Below are 24,037 nucleotides of genomic sequence, written 5' to 3'. Positions count from 1 at the left end.
TCCCACCTCTGAACGTAAGAGGGTCTATTAAGATTTGCTACTCCATATAGTTGATTATAAAGTGATGAAATTGTACCTTTAGCAAATGGATCTTTTGTACAGATTGATTCAAAAATGGATAATTGGGATAATGGTGTATCCCCCTTTAGGAATGATGTATAGAAATTTTTGATTTGGAGATATCTAAATATCTCAGAGTTTGGTAGATCATATTTTTCTCTAAGCGATGGGAATGAAAGGAATGATTTAGATGCTATGAAGTCATTTAGTGTCTGAATGCCTGATGTTGTCCAAGCTTTAAAAGAATTTGGGTAGATCCATGCCGGATAAAAGGCCGGATTTCTGATAAAAGAAAGGAGAGGATTGTGTGGAGATTGTAACTGATATTTGGTTTTTAGTTTATCCCAGAGAGATAAGAAGTGTTTAGTTATGGGATTATGAATTTTAAAGCGGTCTTTAGGATCAAGCCATAATAAATTTGATATTAATAGAGGGTCATTTTCTGAAGCCTCTATAAATACCCATAATGGGATTTCCTGTTTTGCATGGTATTTGGACAGACTGGCCAAATGTGCTGCTCTGTAGTAGCTAGTAAAATTAGGTTATCCCAGGCCTCCTTTATTTTTGGGAAGATGTAGTGTGTGTATAGGTATACGTGGTTTAGAAGAGCCCCATATAAACGAAGTTGCTCTTTTTTGTACTATTCTCAAAAAATAGGAAGGAATTGGAATAGGGAGGACTCTGAATAGATAAAGCAATTTGGGTAGAATAGTCATTTTGATTGCATTAATCTTCCCTATCCAGGATAAAGGAAGTTGCGACCATTGTTTTATTAGATTTGTGATCTGTCTTAATACAGGAGGATAATTGGTTCAGAATAAGTCTGAATGAGATGCTGTTAAATGAATTCCAAGATATGGGATTGATTTTTCTGCCCATGTGAATGGGAGTGCAGCCCTAGCCGGGATCAATTCCATGTTTGTGAGTGAAATATTAAGCACTAGGCATTTCTTAGGATTAATCATAAGGCCAGATAGGGCTGCAAATCCATCAAGAGCTGGTATTAAGTTAGGACCAGAGAGCTCAGCGAAGCTGGCCCCCCTACAATCAGCACAAATAAAAACTCAAGTGTGTTTCTTTAGTGCTACGTTTGTGCTGTTTTGTGCCGTAAAAATTTACATTTGTGCTGCTTTTATTTTTAAGATATTAGCAATTGTTTTTTCCAGACTGTGACATCACCTAGCCCCCCTACAACACCCAAATGACACAAAACTGGTCTCGTTGGTTAGTGCTACGTTTGTGCTGTTTTGTGTTGCTAAAAATTCCGTTCTATCTTTTATAGTTTTTGCGTTATTAATGATTTATTAAAGGTCACCAAAGGTCAGTCAGCCCCCCTACAATGCCCAAATGACGCAAAACTGGTCTCGTTGGTTAGTGCTACGTTTGTGCTGTTTTGTGCTGCTAACATTTCCGTTCTATCTTTTATCGTTTTTGCGTTATTAATGATTTATTAAAGGACACCAAAGGTCAGTCAGCCCCCCTACAACGCCCAAATGACATGAAACTGGTCTCGTTGGTTAGTGCTACGTTTGTGCTGGTTTGTGCTGCTAAAATTTTTATTTGTGCTGTTATGGCTTTTAAGTTATAACAGTTTTTTTTTTTTTCAAACCCCACTCACTTTGCCCACCCTACAATCAGCACAAATAAAAACTGAAGTGTGTTTCTTTAGTGCTACATTTGTGCTGTTTTGTGCTGCTAAAATTTCCGTTCTACCTGTTATCGTTTTTGCGTTATTAATGATTTATTAAAGGTCACCAAAAGTCAGTCAGCCCCCCTACAACACCCAAATGACACAAAACTGGTCTCGTTGGTTAGTGCTACGTTTGTGCTGTTTTGTGCTGCTAAAAATTCCGTTCTATCTTTTATCGTTTTTGCATTATTAATGATTTATTAAAGGTCACCAAAGGTCAGTCAGCCCCCCTACAACGCCCAAATGACACAAAACTGGTCTCGTTGGTTAGTGCTACGTTTGTGCTGTTTTGTGCTGCTAACATTTCCGTTCTATCTTTTATCGTTTTTGCGTTATTAATGATTTATTAAAGGTCACCAAAGGTCACTCAGCCCCCCTATAATGCCCAAATGACACAAAACTGGTCTCGTTGGTTAGTGCTACGTTTGTGCTGTTTTGTGCTGCTAAAATTTCCGTTCTATCTTTTATCATTTTCGTGTTATTAATGATTTATTAACGGTCACCAAAGGTCAGTCAGCCCCCCTACAATGCCCAAATGAGACGAAACTGGTCTCATTGGTTAGTGCTACGTTTGTGCTGGTTTGTGCTGCTAAAATTTTTATTTGTGCTGTTATGGTTTTTAAGTTATAACAGTTTTTTTTTTTCAAACCCCACTCACTTTGCCCACCCTACAATCAGTACAAATAAAAACTCAAGTGTGTTTCTTTAGTGCTACATTTGTGCTGTTTTGTGCTGCTAAAATTTCCGTTCTACCTTTTATCATTTTTGCGTTATTAATGATTTATTAAAGGTCACAAAGGTCAGTCAGCCCCCCTACAATGCCCAAATGACACAAAACTGGTCTCGTTGGTTAGTGCTACGTTTGTGCTGTTTTGTGCTGCTAACATTTCTGTTCTATCTATTATCATTTTTGCGTTATTAATGATTTATTAAAGGTCACCAAAGGTTACTCAGCCCCCCTACAACGCCCAAATTACATGAAACTGGTCTCGTTGGTTAGTGCTACGTTTGTGCTGGTTTGTGCTGCTAAAATTTTTATTTGTGCTGTTATGGTTTTTAAGTTATAACAGTTTTTTTTTTTCAAACCCCACTCACTTTGCCCACCCTACAATCAGCACAAATAAAAACTCAAGTGTGTTTCTTTAGTGCTACATTTGTGCTGTTTTGTGCTGCTAAAATTTCCGTTCTACCTGTTATCCTTTTTGCGTTATTAATGATTTATTAAAGGACACCAAAGGTCAGTCAGCCCCCCTACAATGCCCAAATGACACGAAACTGGTCTCGTTGGTTAGTGCTACGTTTGTGCTGGTTTGTGCTGCTAAAATTTTTATTTGTGCTGTTATGGTTTTTAAGTTATAACAGTTTTTTTTTTTCAAACCCCACTCACTTTGCCCACCCTACAATCAGCACAAATAAAAACTCAAGTGTGTTTCTTTAGTGCTACATTTGTGCTGTTTTGTGCTGCTAAAATTTCCGTTCTACCTGTTATCGTTTTTGCGTTATTAATGATTTATTAAAGGTCACCAAAAGTCAGTCAGCCCCCCTACAACACCCAAATGACACAAAACTGGTCTCGTTGGTTAGTGCTACGTTTGTGCTGTTTTGTGCTGCTAAAAATTCCGTTCTATCTTTTATCGTTTTTGCATTATTAATGATTTATTAAAGGTCACCAAAGGTCAGTCAGCCCCCCTACAACGCCCAAATGACACAAAACTGGTCTCGTTGGTTAGTGCTACGTTTGTGCTGTTTTGTGCTGCTAACATTTCCGTTCTATCTATTATCGTTTTTGCGTTATTAATGATTTATTAAAGGTCACCAAAGGTCACTCAGCCCCCCTATAATGCCCAAATGACACAAAACTGGTCTCGTTGGTTAGTGCTACGTTTGTGCTGTTTTGTGCTGCTAAAATTTCCGTTCTATCTTTTATCATTTTCGTGTTATTAATGATTTATTAACGGTCACCAAAGGTCAGTCAGCCCCCCTACAATGCCCAAATGAGACGAAACTGGTCTCGTTGGTTAGTGCTACGTTTGTGCTGGTTTGTGCTGCTAAAATTTTTATTTGTGCTGTTATGGTTTTTAAGTTATAACAGTTTTTTTTTTTTCAAACCCCACTCACTTTGCCCACCCTACAATCAGCACAAATAAAAACTCAAGTGTGTTTCTTTAGTGCTACATTTGTGCTGTTTTGTGCTGCTAAAATTTCCGTTCTACCTTTTATCATTTTTGCGTTATTAATGATTTATTAAAGGTCACAAAGGTCAGTCAGCCCCCCTACAATGCCCAAATGACACAAAACTGGTCTCGTTGGTTAGTGCTACGTTTGTGCTGTTTTGTGCTGCTAACATTTCTGTTCTATCTATTATCGTTTTTGCGTTATTAATGATTTATTAAAGGTCACCAAAGGTCACTCAGCCCCCCTATAATGCCCAAATGACACAAAACTGGTCTCGTTGGTTAGTGCTACGTTTGTGCTGTTTTGTGCTGCTAAAATTTCCGTTCTATCTTTTATCGTTTTCTCGTTATTAATGATTTATTAAAGGTCACCAAAGGTCAGTCAGCCCCCCTACAACGCCCAAATTACATGAAACTGGTCTCGTTGGTTAGTGCTACGTTTGTGCTGGTTTGTGCTGCTAAAATTTTTATTTGTGCTGTTATGGTTTTTAAGTTATAACAGTTTTTTTTTTTCAAACCCCACTCACTTTGCCCACCCTACAATCAGCACAAATAAAAACTCAAGTGTGTTTCTTTAGTGCTACATTTGTGCTGTTTTGTGCTGCTAAAATTTCTGTCCTACCTTTTATCGTTTTTGCGTTATTAATGATTTATTAAAGGTCACCGAAGGTCACTCAGCCCCCCCTACAATACCCAAATGACACAAAACTGGTCTCGTTGGTTAGTGCTACGTTTGTGCTGTTTTGTGCTGCTAAAATTTCCGTTCTATCTTTTATCATTTTCGTGTTATTAATGATTTATTAACGGTCACCAAAGGTCCCTCAGCCCCCCTATAATGCCCAAATGACACAAAACTGGTCTTGTTGGTTAGTGCTACGTTTGTGCTGTTTTGTGCTGCTAAAATTTTTATTTGTGCTGTTATGGTTTTTAAGTTATAACAGTTTTTTTTTTTTTTCAAACCCCACTCACTTTGCCCACCCTACAATCAGCACAAATAAAAACTGAAGTGTGTTTCTTTAGTGCTACATTTGTGCTGTTTTGTGCTGCTAAAATTTTTATTTGTGCTGTTATGGTTTTTTAGTTATAACAGCTTGTTTTTATATTTGTGCTTTTTTGTGTCATAATAATAAAAATTCGTGCTGCTTTTATTTTTAAGATAATAGCAATTTGTTTTTTCCAGATGATGACATCACCCCGCTCTCCTGTCACGTACCTGGTTAGTGAGCTCCTGGTTAGAAAGCAGCCATGGGAGCACAGTGAGGTCTGAGTGCCTGTGATCAGTCCAGTAGACTGCGTGGTGGAAGCAGTCAGCAGGTGGATGTGGCGGCAGAACCAGCTGGTGGCAGATGAGCTGGCACTGAGCTTGGCTGGTGGCAGACTGTGGGTAAGCAGCTGGAAGCAGAAGACAGATGAGACCTTGCTGGGCTGAAGAGCTGTAGCAGGCTGGATGAGCAGGATGCAGGGTCAGATGAGCCGGATCCATAATGGTCAGGCAGATCAGGCATAGACGGCACACAACAGGATAATCGGGTCACAAACCAAGTCAGCAACAGGAGGTAGATCAGGCAAGAAGAGAAGGCAGAAGCAGAATCCAGAGACAAGCCAAGGTCAGGGCAGGTAGCAGTCAAACAGAGGTCAGGAGCAAGCTGGGTTAGGATCAGAGGTCAAACACAGGAATCAGGAATGAACACACAGAAGCGGCACACCAAATTGCAGCCTGTTTAAATAGTCTGTCTGGTGCCAGCATTGGTGACAGGCTCACGCTCATCTGCCCAGCCAGTTGCCAGTCTGCGCATGCGCATATGTATGTACAGGGAGACATCATTTGTGCTATGCGAAAGCCTTCCCTGACACCCCCTACAACAGCCAAACAAAATGAAAACGGGCTGGTTGGTTAGTGCCACGTTTGTGTTGATTTGTGCCTATTTACTTTCCATTCTGTGACGGCGTCTCTTCGTCTGACGGCTCTTAAATAAGTGGGTGGCCCCGCCCCCTTTGACGCACGGGACATGACGGGACTTCCCTGTGGCATTCCCCGTGACGTCACAGGGAAGTCCCGTCAAGTCACCGTGCGTCAGAGGGGGCGGGGTCACCGGGTGGCCCCGCCCCCGTTTTTTAAGAGCCGTCAGACAAAGAGACGCCGTCACACAGCGGGAGCCTCCCTTCATGACAGCATGGGTGCGGAGCGGCCCGGAGAAGAAAATGAAGAAGAGAAGAAGGAAGAAGAGAAGAGGATGAAGAAGAAGATGAAGAGAAGAGCGGGAGCCTCCCCTCATGCCATGGGTGCGGAGCGGCCCGAGGAGAAGAAGATAGAAGACGCCGCGGAGGAGATGCTGGATGAGAACGCTGGAGGAAGAACCAGAAGAGCCAGAAGAACCAGAAGAAGATGAAGGAAGAAAGAAGAAGCATTTAAATAAAGGAATTGTCAAAAACTGTCTCTTGTCATTTTTAACATTTTTGACAGTTTTTTAGTGAAATGGCAGGGGTAAGTACCCCCTTACCATTTCACACAGGGGGGGGCGGGATCTGGGGGTCCCCTTGTTAAAGGGGGCTTCCAGATTCCGATAAGCCCCCCGCCTGCAGACCCCCACAACCACTGGCCAGGGTTGTGGGGATGAGGCCCTTGTCCTCATCAACATGGGGACAAGGTGTTTTGGGGGGCTACCCCAAAGCACCCTCCCAATGTTGAGGGCATGTGGCCTGGTACGGTTCAGGGGGGGCGCACTCTCGTCCCCCCCTCTTTTCCTGCGGCCTTTGTTTTTGTTTTTGTTTTTTTTTTGGCGCAGGGTTCCCCTTAAAATCCATACCAGACCTGAATGGTCTCGTATGGAATTTAGGGGGAACCCCACGTCATTTTTTTTTTTAAATTTTGGCTGGGGTTCCCCCTAATATCCATACCAGACCAAAAGGGCCTGGTATTGAATTTAGGGGGACTCCCACATCATTTTTTTTTTAAATTTTGGTTCAGGATTTCCCTGTGGGGAATTCCCATGCCGTTTTTATCAATGAACTTCTATGTGTATTGTCGGCAATGCAATAGCCGCGGGTAGTTTTAAATGGCTTTTTTTCCTTCAAAACGTCATTTTGCTGTCAGACTGTTCTAAACACAGAAAACATGCGCCCCTTTACAGGCATACTATAGACACCCCCCAGGTACGAAATTTAAAGGGATATTACACTTTTATTGTTTGACATTATTAAAATCACTGCTCCTGAAAAAACGGCCGTTTTTAAAACTTTTTTTTGCATTGATCCATGTCCCCTGGGGCAGGACCCGGGTCCCCAAACACTTTTTATGACAATAACTTGCATATAAGCCTTTAAAATTAGCACTTTTGATTATTCATGTTTGTGTCCCATAGACTTTAACGGTGTTCGAGCGAACTTTTTTCCTGTTCGCATGTTCTGATGCGAACCGAACAGGGGGGTGTTCGGCTCATCCCTACTCCTAACCTCCGTTTGACTGCTACCAGCCCTGACCTTGGCTTGTCTCTGGATTCTGCTTCTGCCTTCTTTTCTTGCCTGATCTACCTCCTGTTGCTGACTTGGTTTGTGACCCGACTATCCTGTTGTGTGCCGTCTATGCCTGATCTGCCTGACCATTATGGACCCGGCTCATCTGACCCTGCATCCTGCTCATCCAGCCTGCTACAGCTCTTCAGCTCAGCAAGCTCTCGTCTGTCTCCTGCTTCCAGCTGCTTATCCACAGTCTGCCACCAGCCAAGCTCAGTGCCAGCTCATCTGCCACCAGCTGGTTCTTCCGCCACATCCACCTGCTGACTGCTTCCACCACGCAGTCTACTGGACTGATCACAGGCACTCATACCTCACTGTGCTCCCATGGCTGCTTTCTAACCAGGAGCTCACTAACCAGGTACGTGACAGGAGAGCGGGGTGATGTCATCATCTGGAAAAAAACAAATTGCTATTATCTTAAAAAAAAAGCAGCACAAATTTTTATTATGACACAAAAAAGCACAAATATAAAAACAAGCTGTTATAACTAATATAACAAGCTGTTATAACTAAAAACCATAACAGCACAAATAAAAATTTTAGCAGCACAAACCAGCACAAATGAGGCACTAACCAACGAGACCAGTTTTGTGTCATTTGGGTGTAGTAGGGGGGCTGAGTGACCTTTGGTGACCTTTAATAAATCATTAATAACGCAAAAACGATAAAAGGTAGGACAGAAATTTTAGCAGCACAAAACAGCACAAATGTAGCACTAAAGAAACACACTTGAGTTTTTATTTGTGCTGATTGTAGGGTGGGCAAAGTGAGTGGGGTTTGAAAAAAAAAACTGTTATAACTTAAAAACCATAACAGCACAAATAAAAATTTTAGCAGCACAAACTAGCACAAACGTAGCACTAACCAACGAGACCAGTTTCGTGTCATTTGGGCATTGTTGGGGGGCTGACTGACCTTTGGTGACCTTTAATAAATCATTAATAACGAGAAAACGATAAAAGATAGAACGGAAATTTTAGCAGCACAAAACAGCACAAACATAGCACTAACCAACGAGACCAGTTTTGTGTCATTTGGGCATTATAGGGGGGCTGAGTGACCTTTGGTGACCTTTAATAATTCATTAATAATGCAAAAACGATAATAGATAGAACGGAAATGTTAGCAGCACAAAACAGCACAAACGTAGCACTAACCAACGAGACGAGTTTTGTGTCATTTGGGCTTTGTAGGGGGGCTGACTGACCTTTGGTGACCTTTAATAAATCATTAATAACGCAAAAACGATAAAAGGTAGAATGGAAATTTTAGCAGCACAAAACAGCACAAATGTAGCACTAAAGAAACACACTTGAGTTTTTATTTGTGCTGATTGTAGGGTGGGCAAAGTGAGTGGGGTTTGAAAAAAATAAAAACTGTTATAACTTAAAAACCATAACAGCACAAATAAAAATTTTAGCAGCACAAACCAGCACAAATGTAGCACTAACCAACGAGACCAGTTTCGTGTCATTTGGGCATTGTTGGGGGGCTGACTGACCTTTAGTGACCTTTAATAAATCATTAATAACGAGAAAATGATAAAAGATAGAATGGAAATTTTAGCAGCACAAAACAGCACAAACGTAGCACTAACCACGAGACCAGTTTTGTGTCATTTGGGCATTATAGGGGGGCTGAGTGACCTTTGGTGACCTTTAATAAATCATTAATAACGAGAAAACGATAAAAGATAGAACGGAAATTTTAGCAGCACAAAACAGCACAAACGTAGCACTAACCACGAGACCAGTTTTGTGTCATTTGGGCATTATAGGGGGGCTGAGTGACCTTTGGTGACCTTTAATAATTCATTAATAACGCAAAAACGATAATAGATAGAACGGAAATGTTAGCAGCACAAAACAGCACAAACGTAGCACTAACCAACGAGACCAGTTTTGTGTCATTTGGGCGTTGTAGGGGGGCTGACTGACCTTTGGTGACCTTTAATAAATCATTAATAACGCAAAAACGATAAAAGATAGAACAGAATTTTTAGCAGCACAAAACAGCACAAACGTAGCACTAACCAACGAGACCAGTTTTGTGTCATTTGGGTGTTGTAGGGGGGCTGACTGACTTTTGGTGACCTTTAATAAATCATTAATAATGCAAAAATGATAACAGGTAGAACGGAAATTTTAGCAGCACAAAACAGCACAAATGTAGCACTAAAGAAACACACTTGAGTTTTTATTTGTGCTGATTGTAGGGTGGGCAAAGTGAGTGGGGTTTGAAAAAAAAAATAAACTGTTATAACTTAAAAACCATAACAGCACAAATAAAAATTTTAGCAGCACAAACCAGCACAAACGTAGCACTAACCAACGAGACCAGTTTCGTGTAATTTGGGCGTTGTAGGGGGGCTGACTGACCTTTGGTGACCTTTAATAAATCATTAATAACGCAAAAACGATAAAAGATAGAACGGAATTTTTAGCAGCACAAAACAGCACAAACGTAGCACTAACCAACGAGACCAGTTTTGTGTCATTTGGGCGTTGTAGGGGGGCTGACTGACCTTTGGTGACCTTTAATAAATCATTAATAACGCAAAAACGATAAAAGATAGAACAGAATTTTTAGCAGCACAAAACAGCACAAACGTAGCACTAACCAACGAGACCAGTTTTGTGTCATTTGGGCGTTGTAGGGGGGCTAGGTGATGTCATAGTCTGGAAAAAACAATTGCTAATATCTTAAAAATAAAAGCAGCACAAATGTAAATTTTTACGGCACAAAACAGCACAAACGTAGCACTAAAGAAACACACTTAAATTTTTTTTTGTGCTGATTGTAGGGGGGCCAGCTTCGCTGAGCTGGACCAGAGACCTGTGGTGATGATAGAAAAAGTAATATATCGTCTGCAAATATACATAATTTTTGTGTAATACCTCCTACTTCAATGCCAGTTATAGTTTGGTTTGTTCTGATGTATTGGGCCATGGGTTCGAGTATAAGGGCAAATAATAAGGGAGATAATGGGCAACCCTGTCGGGTACCTCTTTCGATATTAAAGGCTTCAGATTTGTATCCAGCATATTTTATATAGGCTTTGGGTTTATTATATAATGCTTTGATCCATGTTAAAAAGTGGGGTCCAAAACCCCATTTTTGTAATGAATATTGCATATATTGCCAGGATACTGTGTCAAATGCCCTCTTAATATCGAGAGATAGAAAACATAAAGGGATTTTCCATTTTTTAGCAATATGTGCCAATAACACTGCCCTGCGTATATTATCGCCTGCCTGTCTATTTGGCATGAAGCCTACTTGATCTCTATGTATTAATTTTCCTATAATGCTATTGAGGCGTTTTGCTATTATTTTTGCTAATAATTTAATATCGAGGTTTAACAGAGAGATAGGCCGATAATTCACACAGGAAGTATCATCAGAAAGGGGTTTTGGGATCATACAAACAATTGCCATTAGTGTTTCTTGCCGAAAAGAATGTCCATCTAGAAGTTTGTTAAAAGTTTCAGTGAGAATGGGAGAGAGTATTTCTGAGAATGTTTTATAGTATAAAGCCGAGTAGCCGTCTGGGCCTGGTCTTTTGTTAAGTTTTAGGTCTTTTATGGCGTTAGCAACTTCATCTATAGTTATAGGCTCATCCAAACTGCTTTTTTGATTCTGAGATAACTCAGGTAAGGTTATTTTTGAGAAGAAGGATTCAGCCTCTGTAGGATTAAATTCATTGTTTGTCTTGTATAAAGTTGCGAGATGTGAGTGAAATTTATGGACTATTTTAACTGGATTACAAGTGTAAACATTTTTTGATAATTTCAAACGTATTGGTTTGAAAGATTTGTTAGTTGAATTTAATGCCCGAGCCAAATATGTACCTGGTTTGTTTGTATTCATGTAGAAATTGTGTTTGGAGCGTTTGAAGGATTTATCAACTGACTCAGTGAGAAATAGATCGTATTCCAATCTAGATTTTTCCAGATGAGATTTTGTATTCTGAGATGGATTATCTTGAAATGATATGTAGGCTGCATTAAAATTGAGTTCTAGTTTTTTTGCTAGATTTTTGCGTTCCCGTTTAAATAGTGCCATTTGTCTTTGTATTGTACCACGCAAGACAGGCTTATGAGCTTCCCACAGTGTTATTGGGGAGATGTCTGTTGTATTATTAATTGATATGTATTCCTTTAAAGCTTGTTCAATGGCCATCTGATGTAGTGGGTGTTTGAGCATTATGTCCGGTAAGTACCACGTTGGGTCATGCGCTTTTGGTATGGCTGAGGCTATAGTAGTGTATACTGCATTATGGTCAGACCACGGAATCGGAATTATATCTGATGCAATAATTTCTGGTATCATTCCTATTGTTAGAAAAATATGATCTATTCTGGTGAAGGTTTGATGAGGGTGCGAGAAATAAGTGAATTTCTTTTTCATTGGGTTACTTTCTCTCCACGAATCTACCAGATTGTATTTGGAAAGAAGTTGAGAAAAAGGTAATCTAGAGGTTATTTTGGATGGTGTAAAAGGTGATTTATCTAGAAATGGGAGGAGGACCTGGTTCGAATCCCCACACATTATCACTGTTCCTATTTTGTGTGTATTAATCACTTGTAATATATGTGAGAGGAATGGTGTAGGTTGTTTGTTAGGAGCGTAGTAGGAAATCACCGTGATTGCTGTATCCATTATATAACCCATGAGTATCAGGTATCTACCTTCTGGGTCTTTAATTTCTGATGATAAGGTGAATGGTGTGGATCGGTGAAATGCAATTAGAGTTCCCCTTTGCTTGGTACAGGCAGAAGCCGTGTACATTTGTTGATAAAAAGGAGAAATATATTTTGGAGTAGAATCTTTTGTGAAGTGTGTTTCTTGGAGGCATACTATGTGAGCCTTCTTGTTATGGAAAGTACGGAAGGCTTTGGTCCTTTTTTGAGGGACATTTATTCCCTGAACATTCAGGGAAAGTATATTCAGTGGTGCCATGGCAACAGATCAAATAGTTTTGACTTACTTTTTGTTATGCAGAGCTGACTGCGCAGATCAACCTGTGTGGACTGAAGAGATGAATAGATAGAAAAGAAACCAGTGAATTCTGGAGTAAAGAGTAAACAAAAAACATATGAGATTAGATGATACATTGTATAAATTATTTTTTGCAAGTAATCACAATTTACCCGTGAAAGAGAATAAATATCTCTCTCAGGGGAATAAGTGCCTTCGTCACACTCCCACATAATATGGTTGGGAGAATGAGGAGGGCTAATGGGGGTACACGGATCTTCCGCTTACAGGAGAGAAGTGCTATCTCAAAAGACATCAAAATGATGTTTCATTAATTGGAGTGCAGAATATAGTTTTTGTTGAAATTATTTATTCCAGGGTGGTTGTATATGGTTAGTCTTGCCCTAGGCTAAATAATTCAGTTAGAAAGGTACTGTTAATAACTTTGGTATTGATGAAGATAGTTTGAATTATTTTGGGATTTTAACCCTTTTAGAGTAAACAATTACATATTTTATTCATATGTAACTGTTTAGATATGTTAACTCATAAAATTGAGGTTGTATTGCTTCAGATTAGAATAAACAAAAACATAATTCTAGGAACTAGTTAGGTAATAATATATTTGTTTTAAGAAAAGAAAGAAAAAGCTTCCATTACTTCTGGATTATTGAACATATTTGTCCTAAAAAGTAATAAATCTATTGTTATTACCTGATAATATATAACTGAACAAGAATTTCCTTATTTCACTTATATATTCTAAGGCTATATGAATCAGAAGTAATAAGAAATATAACTGGAATGTAACATGATCCCACACAGTGTGTGACTATCAGAATGCAGTTACATTCAGTTATAAATACAGGTTTTTTATAGAGAACCATCTCTTAGTATAATAAATGAAGAGATATCAGGAATTAGGATGTCAGTCCATTGAATCTTCTTGGTCCATGGATGATGTGGCATAACGGCCTCTTTTGTGAGAATGATGATTCCCATTTTGTTCTGAAATTTTCTGGGTGCTGCCTGAAGGTGAAGATGATGCCATTCTTCTGCGTGTGGGAGTGTTGCTGCTTGTGGGTTCTGTCAGATTTAATTTTAAAAGGGTTTGTTGTAGTTCATCTGCTGATCTGCTTCTGTAAATTTTACCTTGGTAGTTAAATCTGACTGAAAAGGGGAAGCCCCATTGATACATAATGTTGTGGCGTTGCAGTTCCATTAGTTGGGGTTTCATGGATCGTCTTTTAGTAATAGTAAGTTGGGATAGGTCAGCAAAAATTTGATAATTGTGTCCTTGAAATTAAGTTCCTTTTTTTCTCTTGCAGCAATTAGTATTTGTTCTTTCGTTCTGTAATAATGAAATTTTGTGATTATATCACGTGGGGGTCCATCTTTCTTTTTGGCTGTGAGGGCTCTGTGTACTCTGTCCAGTTCTAAACGTTCAATAGGGATATCTGGCTTTAGTTCTTGTAATAGAGCAGTAATAGTAGATTGCAGGTCTGTCACAGTTTCAGGTATTCCCCTTATGCGCAAGTTTGAACGTCTGGCTCTATTTTCGTAATCTTCGAGCTTAGTTTGAAGTATCAAATTCTCCTTTTTTAATTGTTCCAATTCTGTTATATTTTCTTGGGTTGTAATTTCAATTTCATCCATTTTTATTTCTAAGGCTGCGGTGCGGTTTCCCAGCTCTCTTATTTCTTTGGTTAGGCTTTTTGTTATTTGGTCTGAGGTTTGTTTTAAAGCCTTATGAAGCATCTTTTCAAATTGTAATAATATTACTGGGGATGCTGAGGAGGCTTGTGGAGAAGTTTGTGAGAGGATTTGTTCTGTATCTGACTCAAATGGAGAGTCTTGCTGTGACATTTTCTGTCTGTGAGAGCGCCCTGGTGCTGTATATTGTGAGGTGACTGGAGCTGCTTCAGCTGCAGTGAGTGCCTGTGAGCTCTTTGTGAGGTGATTTTTATTTCTGCCACGATTTCCTCCCAGTACCATATTTCCTGCCCAAACTTTCACAGTTTGTTCCCTGGGGCAAAAAGGTTCAAATGGATACCTTTTGAGCCTGCAGGCTCCGCTTTGTCCTTCTCTTCTCACCTCAGCGGTGTGGAGCTCTAACAATGCATGTCTGCTCCGCTAGGCTCCGCCTCCTGCCCCCAGTCATGTCTGACTTTAAGCTGGTCAAACGTCAGCGTTTTGATACCCCTAGTTGCCCATCCCATAGGATCATGAAATGAGTAAAAATGTGACAGTCTATGGTTCATCCACGGGGGGTGGATGGAGAGAGACCTTGGTAACTAGGACAAGCCATTACGACTGCTTCCCCCCATGCCTTAATCGTGGCCTTCATGTAAGAGGAAGATGCATTTTGGTTTCTCTATGAAAGGCCATCCGCAAGGACTCATAGGAGCCTAGATGTGCAGCTTCCAAAAAGGTTGCGGAGTCCCCAGCGTCCGAGGTCATGCGTTGGAACTTCGGAGCCTGCTTCCCAGCCCTTGCAGCTCCTTTTTTCATGACCAGAATGCGGTCCTCACTGTCCAGTACTTAAGTACCGAATATCGGGTTATATTTACTCCAGTTAAACGGATGAAATTGCAGGAGAGATGCGGAGCTCACAGGGAACACGTCCTGCTTCCTTCACATCCGGTCACACCCCCCTATTTTTTAATTTTTTTAATAAAGGACTTGTCCCAAGCAGTGTCATATCGTTTTTACCATTTTCACACTTTTTTATGAAATGGTAGGGGACAAGGTGCTTTGCGGGGGCCGTTACCCCAAAGCACCATCCCCATGTTGAGGGCATGTGGCCTAGTATGGTTCAGGAGGGGGGAGGGCGCTCTCTCATCCCCCTTCTGTTCCTGTGGCCTGCCAGGTTGCGTGCTCGGATAAGGGTCTGGTATAGATTTTTGGGGGGACCCCCACGCCATTTTTTAAAAAATTTTAGCACAGGGTTCCCCTTAAAATCCATACTGGTATGGATTTTGAGGGGGACCCCCCGCCATTTTTTTTAAATTTTGGTGCGGGGTTCCTCTTAATATCCACACCAAACCTGAAGGGCCTGGTATGGAATTTGGGGGGACTCCCACGCAATTTTTTTTTTTTAATTTTGGCTCAGTGCTCCCCAAAGGGCCTGGTAATGGACTGTGGGGGAATCCCATGCCGTTTTTTTCAATGACTTTTATGTGTATTGCTGGGACTGACATATCATTATAGCAGTGAGTAGTTTTAAATGACTTTTTTCCTTTAGAAATGTCATTTTGTGCAGGCACTGTTGTAAATACGAAAACATGCGCCACTTTACAGGCATACTATAGACAACCCCCATGTATGAAATTTAAAGGAATATTTCACTTTTATTGTTTCACTTTAAGCATTATTAAAATCACTGCTCCTGAAAAAATGGCCATTTTTGAAGCTTTTTTTGCATTGGTACATGTCCCCTGGGGCAGGACCCAGGTCCCCAAACACTTTTTATGACAATACTATGCATATAAGCCTTTAAAATTAGCACTTTTGATTTCTCCCATAGACTTCTAAAAGGTGTTCCGCGGCTTTTGAATCTGCCCCAAATTGTTCGTTATTCGGTGAACAGCCGAACACCCGATGTTCGAGTCGAACTTATGTTCGACTCGAACATCGGGCTCATCCCTAGCTGGGAGATAGCAGCTGCAGAACGTGATGGAATATGGTGGCTGCTCTCTACTCTTTCTTGATGTTGGCCTCCTTGGGGTTGTGCCGCCTCACCTTCAGTTTCCTAATCTGCTCTATTTGGCACCCAAGTCGCATCAGTGACCTCATCATCATCTGAATCTCCTCCATCTTCATTATTACCACTGGAGACAACTTGGCAATACGTGTTCCCTTGGCTTGGGGAACATGAATGCCAATTTGTCTACCAGTGTACCTCCCTCTCTCTAGGCTCATGTACCTGTCATCCTCATTCTCAGAACCAACATCTGAATCCAGTAATGGCTGGGCATCATCAAGGCGCAAGTGGCTGACGCTGTGGTCAAATAACTCAGCTCACTCCTCAATGGCTGATGTTGGGGCTATAGCAGGAATAGATATGGACAAGGAGGCAGGTTTTATTCACTCTGGTAACTGCAGGGGACTGCACACTTGTCTCTACTTGCGTGACGGAGGATGAGGAAGGTTTAGTAAGCCAGTCCATCCCCTCCTCTGCATGCTGTGGCTGGATAGCAAACTCACTAAACAGAGTTAATGATGCCCTGCCTGAGGACTGACCACCATGCCCACCTTTGCCTGTGGACACATTTGTTGCTGGCCCCCTTACAGTGCCATGGGAAAGTCTGCCTCTCCTTGTTGTCCTCCCAGACATTATTGGGAGGGAGCTTTACTGCTTCAGCAAATCAGGGCTTGCAATGCACTGTTCATCGCCGCAATGCATTGTGGTCGGTTCGAGGGGCCAAACAAATGGTCGAACGACCCGTTTGTCCGGCTGTTCGTTGAACATCCGAACTGCTAAAGTTCGGCCCGAACTTATGCTCAGGCCAAAATGTTGGCCCATCCCTGGTAATACCATTATTATATATGATGTTCAGCTCCTGCCAAACAGGTACATGTTTGAGAGTTTGTCTGAGCCAAGGTTTGGTCCAACCACAAGTTCCTTAAACATATCCTCACTTGAAATTCTTTTTTTTACCCCCAGATATCAATTGTACATTTGTTCATTCTGTATTGAACATAAATAAGTGATAATATAAATGAATATATTAACTAAAATATAAAATATAACTCACCCCAAGTGCACATGCAATCATCCTAAAAAAAATAAAAAAAAAATAGAAGGATCAGAGTTTTTACCAGCTGTAAATACAGAAAATGTCTTTAAAAAGACCATACCTACCTACCACAGAGTACACAAACTTCCCATCTGGCAAGGTTATATGAAGAAAACTATGTTTCCCTGCTTAAAAAAAATAAAACAGGATCTGGAAGGTCGGAATAAAGCTACCCATACATGACTAGGCAGAATTAACATGATAAAAATGAATATCTTAGCAAGGATTTTGTTTCTCCTGCAGATTCTACCTATTGCACTTCCGAAGGTTTTCTTTACCCAATAAAACAGATTTTCACAACTTTTGTATGGAAAAACAGTCTAGACTGACTTATCATATCCTCACTCAGACTGGGCTTACCCAGTTTGAAGAATAGCTATAGGGTAGTGTCCTTAACTGAAATACTTAGTTGGAAACATCAAATGGGGAACACTTAAAAAACTATGGTGGGTCTTACCTTGGCCCATGCCCCATGGGTCCCGCACCTTTATAGAGGTCTCTCAGACACCACCTCCTCCTCAATACGCATACTTTGGGATTGTATTAAGAAAAAGTGTTCCCCCCTTCTCCCATTGGGAAGATTCTTGTGTTTCCTAAATGACAGCTGGGGACATGAGTTGTCTCAAATGTCTTAACAATAAAAAATTACACACAATAGAAGAATTTAGGGAGGTATGTGGAACATTTCCTATGGATGTCTGGAGAAATAAGCAGTTGCAACACTTTGTTACTGTTCATTTGAGGGGCATGAGACCTACCTCTTACTGGGTTAGAATCCGTATGACTTAAATTATCAATTGATAAGGGACTACTATCCAATTCCTCTAAGAAGTCCTTAGAAGACCTTAGACCCTACACGACTTAGGTTTCTTAGGGAGTGGGAGACTAATGCAGCATACACACAAGCGGACTTTTTGACCGGACTGGTCCGACGGACCGAGTCCGGTGGACAATCCGATCGTGTGTGGGCTTCATCGGACCTTCAGCGGACTTTTCCAGTCGAAAATCTGACGGGCTTTAGATTTGGAACATGCTTCAAATCTTTACGTCGTAACTCTGCCGGACCCAGAAATCTGCTCATCTGTATGCTAGTCCGACGGACATAAACCGACGCTAGGGCAGCTATTGGCTACTAGCTATCAACTTCCTTATTTTAGTCCAGTGTATGTCATCACGTACGAATCCGTCGGACTTTGGTGTGATCGTGTGTAGGCAAGTCCGTTCGTTAAAAAGTCAGTTGGAAGTCCGTCAAAAGTCTGTCGAAAGTCCACCGAAAAGTCTGTCGGACCAGTCAGGTCGAAAAGTCCGCCCGTATGTACGCGGCATAAGATGTAGTTTTCCTTTTCTGAATCTCAGCGAAATACCATTCTAAAACTGATGCACACCTCTACCATCTGCTTTAAAAGCAAGAAACTAATAATAGACTATTAACAAAGTAGTATAGATTCCCCAAGACACTAGCTTTAACCTATCCTTTGGTTTGTGATAGGTGTTGGAGAGGTTGAGGCCAGCGAGGCTCAGATATGGTGGGAGTGTCACAAAATTAGACCATTTTGGATAGAAATTATCAAACTGGTTTCAGATATCACCATTGTTCAAATACAGTGGTAGTAAACTCCGCTTTGTGACTTTTGCCCATGGGTAAGCACATAATTAAACTTACCTGTAGGTAAAATGAATATCTCTTAAATGAGCATGCACAAACCTGAAAAAGCTGCCCTCTTTTATTGGTAAGTGAAGCCTTAGATTGTGTTTTTCACTACTATGGATCCCCATGCTCCCCTGACCTGTTCCTTTTATTCCTACCCACTTTTATGTCTTTTTCACCTCCCCGCCTATCTTATCTAATGTTAATTTTCTTAAGTTAAGCCCCGAAAGAAGAGCATATTTTTGAAGTGCAATTTTTGATTACCAGTGTGGATTATGATATGTTTGACCTGTCCTCATGAATGTTTAGTTGCCAAATGACACACTGTTCCTACTGTTATATAACACTTTGCTGAAGTACTGCCATTCATGTTTTCAGGGGAACTGTACAATTACAAGAGTATTCTTCTTTATTCCCTCCTAGTTTGACTGTATTTTTGTAGCCTTGTACAAATGAAAACTGAAAGATTATATTGAAAAAACACTATACCACCCTCAGACACCCACCTCTAAGCTCTAGGCACACAGAAATTGCATCCATATACAAGGTCAATATAGCAAACATGGATTTTATTGCTTTTTCTTTGTGTCACATCTGCTTGCAGTCACACCACCACACCAAACAAGATTATGTTTGCAGTATAGACTGACCTTCAGTGTATTTAATTTTAGGGTCTGCCATATATAGTGAAGGAAATTTTAAAAAATAGAGAAGGAGGGAGCTACTATGAAACACTGGTGTGATAAATAACAAAAAAAAAAGCTACATTTTTTATTTCAGAATATATCCTAAAAAAGTTTTCTTAACCATTTCAGCCTGGAAGATTTGGCTGCTGAATGACCGGGCCATTTTTTGCGATTCGGCACTGCGTCTCTTTAACTGACAATTGCACAGTTGTGCGACGTTGTACCCAAACAAAATTGATGTCCTTTTTTTCCCACAAATAGAGCTTTCTTTTGGTGGTATTTGATCACCTCTGCGGTTCTTATTTTTTGCGCTATAAACAAAAAAAAGCAATATTTTTTACTTTCTGCTATAATAAATATCCCCCAAAAATATATAAAAAAACAATTTGTTTCCTCAGTTTAGGCCGATATGTATTCTTCTACATATTTTTGGTAAAAAAAAAAAATCGCAATAAGTGTATATTGATTGGTTTGCGCAAAAGTTATAGCGTCTACAAACTAGGGGATAGTTTTATGGCATTATTATTTTTTTATTAGTAATGGCGGCGATCTGTGATTTTTATCATGACTGTGACATTATGGCGAACACATCAGACACTTTTGACAATTCTTTGAGACCATTGTCATTTATACAACTATCAGTGCTATAAAAATGCACTGATTACTCTGTAAAGGACACTGGCAGGGAAGGGGTTAGCCACTAGGGGGCAATGAAGGGGTTAAGTGTGTCCTAGGGAGTGATTCTAACTGTGGGGGGGGGCCTACCTTAGACATGACAGCGATCACTGCTCCCGATCACAGGGAGCAGTAGATCTCTGTCATTACACAAGGCAGAACGGGGAAATGCCCCGTTCTACCTCTCAACACCACAATCGCGGGCCGCCGGAAAACATTGAGTTTCCGGGACACATGGGAACACGCGCACGTGCCCGGAAGGTGGCAAATTTAAAGGGACTTATCTGACATATCATTTGCCTGCCTGTGCCATTCTGCCGACATACATCTGTGTGCGGCAGTCGGCAAGCGGTTAAGGAATAGCTTAAAGCAGTTGTAACCTTAAAAGGAGAAAAAAAAAGCTTTGGTCGTTAGTTTACATGCCTCTGTCATCAGGCTCTCTGCTCCTAGCCTTTGAGCCTCTCCCTCTCTACCTGTCAGTTCTGAAGCCTGTGTGTGAAAGACGATCTCCTCCCTGCCTCTCTCTTCCTGCTGCTATTCCCTGTGGCTTGAAAGTAACATTTAAAAATAACTTGCATCCACTCTGTTTTACTAATATACAAACTACAGTTTGTATGGTTTTTTTTTTCAGTTCTAATGCTAAATACCTTCTTGCACAGTACCAATGTGCAGTCACATGACTTCTCTTTGCTAGCCGGATGACGTCAGAGAGGTATCTCAGCCCCTCCCTGCACATTCCTTTTGGGATGGAAAGCAGAGGAGGACACATGAAAGCACAGAGGTTCTGTGAGAAAAGATATTTCGAATAAGAATTTAAAAAAACTGACACACAGTACTTTGTATCTTGCTAAAACAGAGAGGATGGCAGTTATTGAGGACTATAACTTTACAACCACTTTAAGAATAAGGACATATTAAATAAAGGTGTACAGAGACATAGTATAGAATTTGACTGATAACCCTCCAGCATCTTTGAGGCAAAGTAAGCAAGCGTGTAAGGTTTGAGTGAATTTATCTGTGCATGTAAACAGAGAGAGAGAAGGGGAAGGATCAGAGTACAGCAGGCAAAAACAAGCAATGCTGCTTATTTCAGGAAAGATTGAGGGATGAGAGAATCCGGGACTGGTTCCATCCAGCCATCCAGTCATCCAGTTAATGCTCATGCTCATAACTGTGGTCAACATCCTACACCCATACATTAAAGTGGATGTAAACCCAATGTCATCCTTTCTAAACTACTGCCATAGGGGTTATCTATAAGGATATACATGCCTCCTGCATGTATCTTTACCTGTCAAATGTCTCCCCTCTGTCTGTTATGAGACCCGAAAAACTGCAGATTCTGTGGGTGGGTCTGTTGTCTGGAGCTCGGTGGGTCGAGTTGTGATGTCAGTAGACTCCCCGCCCAACTCTACACTCCCCTTGTCAATATGCATTTTCTCCTGTGTATTTTTAACACTGAACTTCTGCTATGATCTCTAACATCCAGTGGAAAAGACAGGAAAGTAACCACATGATTTCAGCATGCCAAATCATGCTGAGGTGTGGAACAGCCAATCCTTGCAGAGCTGCTGAAGAAAGGAGTGGGGGAGGGAATTAAAAAATAATGCATGTCTTAGGCTAGTGCACAAGATATGTAAATCACCTGTCACTCACAGCAAGGGGGAGGATTTGACAAAGTTTTTCTCTGTTTGTCAAGTTTTATCTCACTGAAAAATAAGGGAGGATTGCTCAGAGCTGGATTAAGTCTTTGTGGCAAGACTGGGCTCAAATGATAGGAAATCTTATACTCTACATTATGACATAAAAAATTTAAAAATAAATCCACTTTAATTTCCTAGTGCCTAATTTGGCTATCTACAACACAGAACCTATAAACCATTTCTACCACGCATTTGCAAAAATTTGTGACGCAACACTGCAAAAGGTACATGTCCTCATAGATGGTCATCACTAAATCTGAAAACTGACCAAAACTATCCAGATCGAACAACATTTATCTGTGACAGATTTAGGTTCTGTGTCAGCAGGTTTTGGATTTGTGTCAATGGCATCAATGTGGCATCAGTTCAGTTTCAGAATTTACTGACAGGTGCATTTGACCTGCAGTTAACCTGCTTCTGACCTGCATCTGGCTTGCTTCCAAAGGGTTTTGCATTCCTGCAGGCTTATATGGGAGAAATGCAAAACCCACTTGAACTGAACAAAAGCCCTTCAACAAAGGACCTTAGTGTCAGCCAAAGAATTGCTGTTTTACTACCTAACCCCAAGAATTGTGGTTACGTGGCCATAGGAGAATACATACTATCATGTTAAATGGACACACTTTTTCAGAAGAAGACGATGGTGTCAGCTAAATACAAATTCTGTGGGAAAAGAATAAATGCTCTAGAATTGTAATATTTGAGAATATTAATAATAACAGCACAGACTGAGAATATTGGAACTATTAGTTCCAATAAAAAGAAAAGGATGGCATTACAGATGTTCTGATGTATTCTTTTAATACATGATAGATTTGTGAAACAATGAAAATAATTTGTCATTTTGCTCTATTTTTATCACCCGCTTGAGGCATTATATTTAGCCATATATCATATACATATCATTTATTATACATTTCAGCATGTAGGGGATTGTGCATATATGTTAGCATGTGTTATTAGACAGAAAAATAATATTATCAGTATTGCTTAGTGGAATTGTTATGATAGGTTGTTTTTAGCTCTACGTTTTTAATTCATTATTTTATTTTTATTTTTTTCACCTTTTATCACTATTTGTTACGCTTACCATTTACTACAGACAAATTCTATATTGTCATTTATATGGTTACTATAAAAAGACAGAATTATTTAAAAGTCTCCTAATTAGAGGGCACATGCACCCAAAAGAGAATTGTAGTTTGCTTCTTATAAGTCTTAGATATTCCTACAGTAAGATCTTGCTGCCATATTTCCTGGCTCTGTGCCTGTCCACTTCGGAATTTTGAGTGTTCCTCGCCACCTTTGTGTGTTCTGCACCCCCTATTACATTCCCCGTAATATAAATAAAAATCCAATAGCGCTAGAGCCTTTTATAAAAGGTATTCAAACAGTATTATATCATATCATATTATATGTGCATATCTCACCTGAGATCAGTTATGCTGTAATGTCCAGCTTGTTGAGAGAATTGATCCTCAGCACTGTACCCCATGATGTGGTATTTCTAGGGCTCACACACTTTATGAAAAGGAATCTGTACAGGACATAAACCTGACTGTTCACTACAAGAACAGGCTGAATGTTTTCTTCCTGTCACCTAGGAGCTGCAGGGCAGGGCAGACAGCCAGCAATCTCGAACTGGTATACAGCATAGCCTCTGTAACTTGTATACAAAGCCAGCAAAGGATCATAAGCTATTGACAGCAGTGGGCCATGTATATTTTTTAAAATGAAAAACGTTGGATTTGTTTATTGCATGTCTGTGTACAGTTTTTGTTCTATTGTATATCTATTGCACTGTATGCATAATTAAATTTATAGAGACATAATAGTCAGTCCTATATATCTTTTAAAGAGTGAACAAATAAAGTAGTATAGTGTAGCGCTGATGAAGATGAAATAAGCAATAAAATTATACCAATATAAAGTGAATATGATAAATGAATATTCAAAACAAAAATACACAGCAATAAAATATCACAACGATAATGATAAAATAGTATAAACCAACAGTGTCAGTACATATAAAGTGCATAAAGTCCATATATGACATCAAATATAGTGACTGTGAATCTGTGTGAACTGGATGTCTGTAGATAATCC

At 40.2% G+C, this 24,037-nt stretch overlaps 1 protein-coding gene across 1 annotated transcript in view; it reads right to left on the bottom strand.

Annotated features, from left to right (window-relative positions):
* Nucleotides 1-23,534, bottom strand: part of LOC141147766 (uncharacterized) — a 441,336-nt gene extending 417,802 nt beyond the window's left edge. Inside the window, exons 1-2 of the mRNA XM_073634947.1 lie at nucleotides 23,362-23,534; nucleotides 17,178-17,199 (exon numbers count right to left, since the gene is read on the bottom strand). Of these exons, the coding sequence (XP_073491048.1) occupies nucleotides 17,178-17,199; nucleotides 23,362-23,426 (87 nt within the window). The 5' untranslated portion in view covers nucleotides 23,427-23,534. The remainder of the gene's footprint in view (nucleotides 1-17,177; nucleotides 17,200-23,361) is intronic.
* Between the last annotated feature and the right edge of the window lie 503 nt (nucleotides 23,535-24,037).

This window comes from Aquarana catesbeiana, linkage group LG06 (genome assembly GCF_042186555.1).
Source record: "Aquarana catesbeiana isolate 2022-GZ linkage group LG06, ASM4218655v1, whole genome shotgun sequence".
Classification (NCBI taxonomy): domain Eukaryota; kingdom Metazoa; phylum Chordata; class Amphibia; order Anura; family Ranidae; genus Aquarana; species Aquarana catesbeiana.
Note: the sequence above shows the minus strand (reverse complement) of the source record. Positions and strands in the feature narration are given on the sequence as shown.